Source organism: Lolium perenne, chromosome 6, assembly GCF_019359855.2.
Source record: "Lolium perenne isolate Kyuss_39 chromosome 6, Kyuss_2.0, whole genome shotgun sequence".
Classification (NCBI taxonomy): Eukaryota; Viridiplantae; Streptophyta; class Magnoliopsida; order Poales; family Poaceae; genus Lolium; species Lolium perenne.
In genome coordinates, this window is record NC_067249.2 from 148,480,718 (window position 1) to 148,489,936 (window position 9,219).

The following is a 9,219-nucleotide window of genomic DNA, read 5'->3' on the forward strand; positions in this document are numbered from 1 at the left end:
AGGGCCACCGGCGGAGCTGCAAGTCCCCACCACCGGTGCTGCAAAGGGCCGCCGACGGAGCTTCAAAGGCCAAGCATGGCTGCTGCAAGGGCCACCGGCGGAGCTGCAAGTCCCCACCACCGGTGCTGCAAAGGGACGCCGGCGGAGCTTCAAAGGCCAAGCATGGCTGCTGCAAAGGCCCGCCACCAGAGCTGCAAAGGCCAAGCACGGCTGCTGCCAGTGGGGGCAACAGTGCTACAGGCGCCAGGGGTGGTGCGACCAGCCGGCGCCGGCAGTGCTGCCGGTGGTTCTGCCGGCGGTGCTGCCATAGGAGGAAGATGGAGCTTCCATCGGCGGGAGGCGGTGCTACGAGGAGGAGCGCATATGCTGCAAGGAGAGTCGGCGGTGCGTCCCACCGGAGTTCACGTGTCGCCGGCGAGATCCCTCACTGTAGGTGTTTCTAGGTGTGCCGGGAGGATGGTGCGGCCATTGCGTGATGTTTTCATTTTGTTTTTGTTTTTCTTTTTTTTCCTCTGTGGAAAATATAAGAGGTGGACGTGGGGTGGTGGTTCTGGAGGGACACGTGTCGGATGGGGGACTCGGAGGTTCGGGAGGAAATAATCCTCCGGACGATCCTCAGCAGTGTCCTAAGTGAAAGCAATGCTTGTACCGCCTTACTAATATTAGGTAGGAGTAGCACATTTGTTCAGAACGGATGGCATATTCTTGGATCAAAATCACCATCCTTCGGTCCTTCCATTATGTAGTGATTCTAGGTACAGTTCAAGATATATTTCAAGAAGCTTCTAAGCTGCTTATGCTTCATCAGGGTGTCGCAGAATCGCAGCCACCCCTGTTTCTACTAAATTTTCCAATTGGTATACAATAAGTGTAAGGATGTACTCTGTGGATACACTGTACTTTCAGGTACTGCAAACGAACTACGAAAAACAGCCTTAGCCTACTCCTCAACTGGAGGATCCACCCAACGGCCATGGTCCTTGATGAGCTGAATCAAGGCATCAGTGGCACCCTCCATTGCAATTCCCCGCTGCACAACAGTCTGCAGCAAAAAGATACACTGTGTCAGCGGAAAGGAAATGGTGGCAATAGGACTAGTTTCAGATATTTTCATGGCATCACGACACTATTATACAGTGTTAGCAAGATTCATAGAAAAAACTGGATGAATCATTATTGCTCAATAAAACCAGAATATCCACTCAATATGATTCAGTATAAACGTATTGGACTGTTACCTTGCCAACATAAAGATCGATCTTTCCAGGAGCACCTCCGACGTATCCAAAGTCGGCATCGGCCATCTCTCCTGGCCCATTAACAATGCAGCCCATGATAGCAATCTACCACCAATATACAAATATAGCGAATCAGGCTAATGTTTAGTTAAAAAAATTGGAAACAATGAAGTGTTATAGAGTGTTTACAGAGACGCCTGGCAGATGAGAGGTCTTCTCTCTGATCTCAGCGCTGATTTCTTGGAGGTCGAAGAGTGTTCGTCCACAAGAAGGACAAGACACATATTCCTGCAGCATTCGTCAACAGTAAGAAATGGCTCCGATTATATTTTGTTTCCAGTAGAGATAATCACAATGGTTTATTTTTCCTGTTTGTATGATTTTGGAAGGTTATTCTCACATTGTCATTGTGGCACGAAAAAGTTATAGCATTAAGAGTTCAACTAGAGGTGTATATCACTTAGGGGATCTACAGACAGAGCATGTGCTATAAATTAATCAAAGAATTCATGAACATACGGTTTTTGTGTTGCGCATCCGGCAACCCTGTAGCAAGTTGAAGGATGTATCCCTCAAGAACTCAAACTCTTGGTTAGTAGCTTCAAGAAGTAAACCATCACCAAGACCATCAACTAGAAGAGCACCAACATTGGCCCCAGCACCAATAACGAGACCATCTCTGCATTTATTTGAATAGAGTAAGCACAACATAACCAGGAATCAGCAACACAAATGGGAGAAATATTTTGGAGTCACCTATCAATGCTTTGAGGGAAATCGATGTGATGGATCACAGGGAAGTTCAAACTGTTGGTCTCTAAGTACTCGAACAACCTGCAAAACAGCAAAAAATATATACAAGTTAGGTAGGCACAACAAAGCCGGAACAACAAATTGTTGATTATGATGGGCTGGAAATCATATGCAAAAGGACATGGACTGCTTCTCAAACTGATGGCCTTCTATAGAGTCAACAACTTTTCGTGCTTAAACCATAGTTTAGATTTGGCCATTTGGTTCGTCATATCAACATCGCATAATTTGGGACATACTCCAGTGAATACTTAATTGAGTTTTTGAATTGAACCACTGTGTGCATTTACCTCCTAGCAGTTTGTACTCTTCCAGTCTTCTCTTCACCATATGGAACATTGTGTAACAACATTGTTATATTATCAGCACTCTTAAGAACATCTAGCTGCTCGTATGATTCATCTCCACGGAGTGTAACAGAAAATCTAGTGCCTGTGGGGAAAATAAAGAGAGTAATTATTAAAAAACAGGCAAAGCAATATCTTAAATATTGTTGGAAGTAGACAAAAAATCAAAGTTCAAAAAACAACAAAATTGCAATAAAATACAATGTGCTACCTTCTGGCAACAGCTTGATTGAATCACTTGATAGTTCATCCAGGGTGACAAGCACAATTGCATGTGGTAGTGGCTTTGTTAATTGCTCTGATAAGGGAGTCAACACACCCATGCTGATATCCACTAATCTTTTGAGTGCAAGCCTCTGCACATATATACAAATTGTAAGAGGTAATCTTAGAAACATGAATAGAGTATTTACATGTGCTTGTCATGTCAGGGCGGAAAGTAATGCATGAAACTCACAGCTTGAGCATCTTCTACAGGGGGGAGTTCCCTCAAAAGGATTGAATCTACAGTTGCCAAATCCTGATGGGCATACAAGAAATCAATCAGTTTAAACAGAAGTACCACTAGAAATGATCATCTGTTAGTAGACAGTTACTGAAGATCAGACCTTGAAAGGCATTCCAACCACAAGCTTCGTAGCAAGAGACTTATAAAGGAGCTCTGGAGCCTGGTAGATAAAACATGCTTCTATCATTACAGAACACATTGATTCAGATAGCAAAATCAATAAACATTCACTGCAACTATTTTGTTGTTCCAACTAACAAAGTAGTATGTTTGCTAAATGCATGGAAACTACGAAAATAGACTGCTGAAAGTCACTCTGGTGTAGATTAGAGAATAACTGGACCGAACTATTTTTGGTGGAGAACAAATTGAAAGTATTAATACACTCCCCAAAAAAGGGCAAGAAAGGTTCAAGTTACCTTCAGCTGATCCAATGAAACTGACATCAGAACAGAGCCATCACGATGCAGGACACCTCTGTAATCTACTACCTCACCCTGTTATAAGAGCAACTTGTAAGAAATTTAGTACCATTAGCTTAAAGATCCAATTATAGATTTTGTTCTGAACTTACCTCCTTCTGTAATGGCAACTGACCACTTCTACGCTGGAAATCGAAATAGCGCCTATGTTTTTCTTCAAATGGGGCCTAAGAACACAGGATAAATGTATTAAGAGAGCTCGAGGAATCAGATAAGGCAAAGAACCACTAAAACGAATCAACATTACAGTACAGCTACTTAACAAGAGGAAAATGAAATGCCATGGAAAGGAGAAGTGCATTACCACTCCTATTTGAAGGTTTGCAGCCTGAGTTCCAAGTTTTGCCAGTCTACTGCAAGGATCAATTTCCTCTTCTGGTGGTTCTGTGAGGGATACACGGATTGTATCACCCAAGCCATCCTGTAAGACAACAAAAAGATGATATAGGCCTTAGAAAAGATTACCAATCATATGTGTGGCATGTGTCAGGCGATAGCACGACAAAGGTCTCACAATGCAACAAAAGAACCTTATTTAAGTACTCTATAAAACTCACTGGAAAATGAGCTGACGAATCTTGTCCTATACATCTAAATTAGTTCATTGGCGAACCATGTTTCAGTACTCTAAAAGTCCTGTTTTTGAATTAGCTATTTGAATTTAGCCAATTTGGCAGCATAACCACAGGTTGTGCTATGGCTGTGAATACCAAGTTTATTGAGTCAAGTAGGCAACCTAAGACTTCCAGATGATCTTAGGAAAGAAAAATATAATTGATTCGTAAGAAGAAAACCAACATTTCATGTGATTCATCTCAATTCAGAATAATTTTATGAAAGAAACTCATGTCTTACAACACTAGGAAGTAAAGATGTAGTTTCTTTTTCCAAAAGGAGGATAAACCCGGGCCATGGTAAAGATGTAGTTACCATCAAAAGTGTTCCAATGCCAATAGCAGATTTCATCCTCCCATCTTCACCCTCACCAGCTTCAGTAACTCCCAAGTGCAAAGGATAATCCCATCCAAGGTTATACATTTCTGCTACAAGCAAGCGATATGCTTGGACCATGACAACAGGGTTACTTGCTTTCATTGAAAACACAAAGTTATGGAAGTCCAAACTGCGACAGATCCTAGCAAACTCCAAAGCAGACTCAACCTGAAATCAGAGTGCAGAAAATGTCATGCACCTGCCAAATGATGGTCAAATATATGGTCAGAAAAGAGGAGATAATCACCATTCCCCTTGGAGAATCTCCATAGTAGCTCATGATGCGGTCAGAAAGACTACCATGATTCGTTCCAATACGCATGGCTCTTCCATACTTCTTGCACTTCTCAACCAATGGAGTAAAGACCTGAAATATATCGAAATGGCCACCCAAGTAAGATCACCTAGGATACATTTCTACGGACTGACACAACAGCGAGCAAGTGAATAAATTTGGAACCTTCTGAATATGCTCAAGCTCCTTCTCGTAATCTTCTTCGGTATATTCCAGCTGCTCAAATTGTGCACGGCGATCGGCTGCAAGTGAGTATTGTTCTCAGGTTTAGCGCAACACGTGGTTAAGAATATAGCCAACGCAAATGAGAGACATGATGGCATCACTCACCGAAATTCCCGGGGTTAACACGAATCTTGTCAAAGCACTCCGCCACTCTTAGAGCTATTGCTGGTGCGAAATGAATATCGGCCACCAAGGGAATGTTGTAACTGTTGAAATGCAGAAAAAAATGGGTGAGGAATCGTTGAGGAGAACCCATTGGATACGTGGAGATTTAAAGTCGACTACTTACTTCTTCTGAACAAGAGTGTTCTTAATGTCAAAGCAGGCATCAGCCTCCCTCTTACCCTGGACGGTTATTCTGACAAAATCAGCGCCTTTATCTGCTATTCTCATGACCTGCAGCAGTGTGATCGGCATACTTCATCAGTTGACTAGTACTAGTAAACAGAAAATATGTTGAAGAAGTTACAATCTATGCAGGCCTAACATCAACCCCCAAGCATCCAAGATTAGGAGGATCACACACCTCTTCCACGGTCTTGGCAACGTCCTTGGTATCTGAAGTAGTCATGGTCTGAATCCTTATGGGATGATCGCTGCCCATTGGCACATTCCCGACCATCACAGTACGGGTTTTCCTCCTCCTCGTCTGATGTATAGATTCACAGTACTTCTGCTTGGGAACTAAAGAACAACAAATGGGAAAAAACATTCAGATGTATAACTAGCACACAGAGTAACTCCTGACATGGATAACATGCAAGGAGAGCAGAGCATGGGTGGTGAATTAATTATACCTAGAAGTTGGCTTCCTTCAGAAGCCGGCTCCATCTCCATAGTATCCGACTCGGTGCTTGAGCTCCTGACGACGAGCGCCCTGGCTCTTGATGAGCCCGTCCTGAGCGTGGCGGGGACGGCCAGGACCTTGGCGAAGTCGACGCTCCTGGTGAAGCCGATGCCGCCGCCACGGACCCTGACATAGGAGAGCGGAGCTGGTGCCACGCCGGTCGACATGGCTACGCCCGAGCTCGGAAGCCTGGCTCACGCAATCCTACGAGCACCTGCGGGGCAGCCAAGGCTGGAGGTGAGATGAGGTGCGGTGAGCATATGCTTGTGTTTTGTTGGTTTATAAATGACAGGAAATGGGGATATTCTTCTATTGCTAGGCGAGCAAGAAGAGGACAAGGATGGCCTGTGTTCGCCAAAACAGAGCTAGTAAACAATTCTTTTCACCAAAATGACTATATGATTAAATAACTAGTAAGTTGGAATCGAAACAAAATTAGGAACTGGAAGCGCCCTTTGAACGGCGATGGAAAAGAGGCAGAACAATAAGATATTCTGAACTTCTGAAGACAAAAAAGAAAATGCCCCTAATCCTTCTCAGCTGTAATTCAACGGGAAATCAGGCTATGTTCGCCAGCAGTCAGGGAAATGTCCAATATACGTACGTACTAGTACTTCCTATGGAGCTAATAATTTCCAACAGTGACTACCAAATTGATTCCTGCCTTCATAAATTCAGTTGAAACGAGTGGGGGCGAACTGAAGCTAGGCCGAGCGCGATCGGAATCAAGAAGAGCGATGAGAGAACTCATTTCAGAAAGAGGGAGAAGCGCCGAACCTCGCAGCGCCGTCTCGCGGTGCCCTCCGCCGGCCGCCTCCCTCCGCGGCGACCACGAGCCAATAGCAGCGACAGCGAGCGAGCGAGTGGGAGTTCGTGTTTGGGCAGCGACAGCGAGGACCTGGAAGTTGAGTGGTGCACCGGATAGCCTTCCTCCTTTTATCTCCAAGCTCGCGCGGAGCCGCCGAGAGAGGCCGCTCCGTGGACCGCTGCTCGTCGGGATGTGTCGCCCCCAAGAGCGTTGGTGGTCGTGGACTCGGTGCACGGACGAGGTGGGTGGGGATGGAACTGCAAGTGTGGAAGTGGAGTTCCGGGCGTTCCTCGCCGTGATTTTTCTGTTTATTTACTGCTGCTTCCTATTTCCTCTGTGTTACTATTTTTTTCCTTTGGAGAAATTGTATGGGCCAGAAAAAATATGTGATTGGCGCTGCTGCTGCCAAAGAGAACGTTCGTGAATCCCGGTTGAACCTGCGATGTCTTCCAAGTTCCAGTTCTTCCTGTTTCGGCATCTCTTAGAGCATCTTTAGTTGTGTCTCTTAAAAAACATGGTGTGATGATATGGAATGTTTTTGAAGACGGACAAAAAAAACCCAAAAAACTGTTAAAAAAAAGACCCTCGCTAGCCATATCTTTCAAACAGCTTCCACCGTACATTTTAATAGAGGGGACCACCTCATTTTGAGAAAAAGTAGGTGATAAATAGTGTGGAAAAAGAGAATAGCATACGGGAACTAGGAGATTGCATCCATGCATCCGACGCTTCTTTTGCGTTCCGTATCCCGGTAGAGAGAGTCCGGCATCCCAGTAGAGAGAGTCTCTACTGAAAACGCCTGACAAAAAATGAAACACTGTTTTGCTGTGGATGATGCAAGTGAAGATACTCTTACTTCAGTGAATTCTTGTACTTGGTTCATTTTTAATTTGAACTAAAATTAGGAGAAAAATTATAGGACGGAGCTAATACTAGTACTAGTAGAATCTTTTTCTTTTTTGAGTCAAAGCAACTATTTACCGGCAACTCGAAATAGACAATGAACATGGGGGGAAAGAAATTCGGAAAAGCGCCCGTGCTAATCAAACGTCAAACCGCATGTTCAACAAGTTCAAGGCCAAGACTCAAGAGAGAGGCCGATGTACCCTTACGCGTCTTTCCTCTGGACATCACATGAGCATGTGCAAACAATTTGTCTGCCGCTGCAGGAGGCTAGAGCCGCCGGATGGACCGGCGATGGAGAAGTCGCACCGCATGTATTGACTCGAAACACAAGAGAAACACCGAGCACGTTTTAGCTTGTGCTGGTCCAAGGCTACGATTACATGTGGGAGAAAACTTGGCACACGTGCCTGCCACTAGCGACTTCGATTCTGTTAGCACCTCTGATTACTCGTGAGTCTTGACTGACCACACCAAAATCTTTTTTGTTAATTACCACACTTTTCACTTGGGCTTCTATGTGGACAAGTCACCGGTGTTCTACGTTGTATTTTTGAGGTAAAGGCGGTCGTATTCGCCACAGTGGCGGAACTATAAATGTGTCTTATGATGGGGCAACAAAAATAATGTGATGCATGTGTCAAATATAATTGCCTAGTTTCTTCTATTAGATTGATTTTTTGGTTGGACTGGTTAGAGCATACAATGGTATCAGAGAAGATTTACACCACCGTCTGGTATCAAACCTACAAGTTCCTAAGTTTAAATCCTAGCCAATGCAATATTTAAAATAAATATTTGCGGCCTTCGTCCCAAAGAAAAAATCTAAGGTACAAGTCTAAAGCCCATGCGAGATCTAAAAAAAAGTTTCACCGACCTAGGTGTTGAATATAATTGTCTAGTCTTTTCCATTAGATCGGTCTTTTGGCTGTGGCTAGAGCTTACAATTCCACAATATGTATGAGCTAAGTCTCTAAGATTTTCATTTTATATTAAATAGTGCTAGGATGAAAATGTTACGGTATGGCTAAACCCCAACCTAAAACCACCTTGATAGACAGTCGCCCGATTAGATAGAAAAGAATGATCCATCTATGAGATAAGTCGGGTCTGAAAAAAACAAATTGTACATGTTTATAAGAAACACCGGGATGAAATATAACACGGGCGAGGAGACTCGAAGCCGACACGACGCCAGTCCACAAAACAAAACACACACGCACACGCGCGCGCGCACACACACACACACACCTATAGCTCTGAAATCTCTGCCCCAACTTACATCACTTGGCACCGAAGCGGCATACACGAGCTACAGTGCCGCACAACCTAGCCATCTCACAGCCCCCGCTACCTAGGTGACCGCCCTAAACTTCGAATATCATGCCAAATCTAGGGCCGCTGCCCGGACATGACAACCAAGACGACTTTATATTGCCCGAAGTTTAACAAGCCGAGTCGATAAAATCTCTATCTACACAAGAACCAAGTCACCGCCCAAGACCCAGTCGAACGGCTATGTGATTCGTGCATGCACTTTTTTTTTCTTTTTCCTTAGTTGTTAGTAGGCAGTCGGAGCCAAATAAAAAGTTTTATGTGATCAAAGACAAATAAGAATATCTGAATATGTGAGGTAATCAAGAGATGGTGGTACCATAAGAAAAGGAGTGAGTAATTCATCCGACTGGGAATTATCTTTGCGAGGTGACCGTCACGGAATCCCAGTTGTAACTTATGACCAACACAAACTCCCTTCTTAC

General features: G+C 44.2%; 1 protein-coding gene across 2 annotated transcripts; it reads right to left on the reverse strand.

Moving 5' to 3' along the window:
* Positions 1-702: 702 nt before the first annotated feature.
* Positions 703-6,725, reverse strand: LOC127307247 (4-hydroxy-3-methylbut-2-en-1-yl diphosphate synthase (ferredoxin), chloroplastic). Of its 2 annotated transcripts, none has more exons than XM_051337975.2 (20): positions 6,526-6,725; positions 5,699-5,979; positions 5,428-5,585; positions 5,191-5,297; positions 5,007-5,107; positions 4,842-4,918; positions 4,629-4,748; positions 4,319-4,549; positions 3,693-3,809; positions 3,481-3,555; positions 3,326-3,403; positions 3,007-3,066; positions 2,856-2,918; positions 2,610-2,754; positions 2,342-2,483; positions 1,995-2,072; positions 1,758-1,917; positions 1,428-1,526; positions 1,239-1,343; positions 703-1,042 (listed from the first exon to the last, which is right to left on the reverse strand). In XM_051337975.2, exons 2-20 carry the CDS (start codon positions 5,913-5,915, stop codon positions 941-943), a joined length of 2,235 nt encoding a protein of 744 aa, XP_051193935.1. In that variant the 5' UTR covers positions 5,916-5,979; positions 6,526-6,725; the 3' UTR covers positions 703-940. The 2 variants fall into 2 exon arrangements, with proteins under 2 accessions (XP_051193935.1, XP_051193934.1); XM_051337974.2 differs by having other exon boundaries at positions 5,699-5,962; positions 6,526-6,724.
* Between the last annotated feature and the right edge of the window lie 2,494 nt (positions 6,726-9,219).

Excerpts from the sequence above, each read along its gene's own strand:
- LOC127307247 (XM_051337975.2), bottom strand. The coding sequence starts at position 5,915 with ATGTCGACCGGCGTGGCACCAGCTCCGCTCTCCTATGTCAGGGTCCGT. Across the intron at positions 3,556-3,692 it reads CAAACCTTCAAATAGGAGTG|GCCCCATTTGAAGAAAAACA; the intron begins GTAATGCACTTC and ends CTGTGTTCTTAG. Across the intron at positions 3,404-3,480 it reads AGTTGCCATTACAGAAGGAG|GGTGAGGTAGTAGATTACAG; the intron begins GTAAGTTCAGAA and ends CTCTTATAACAG.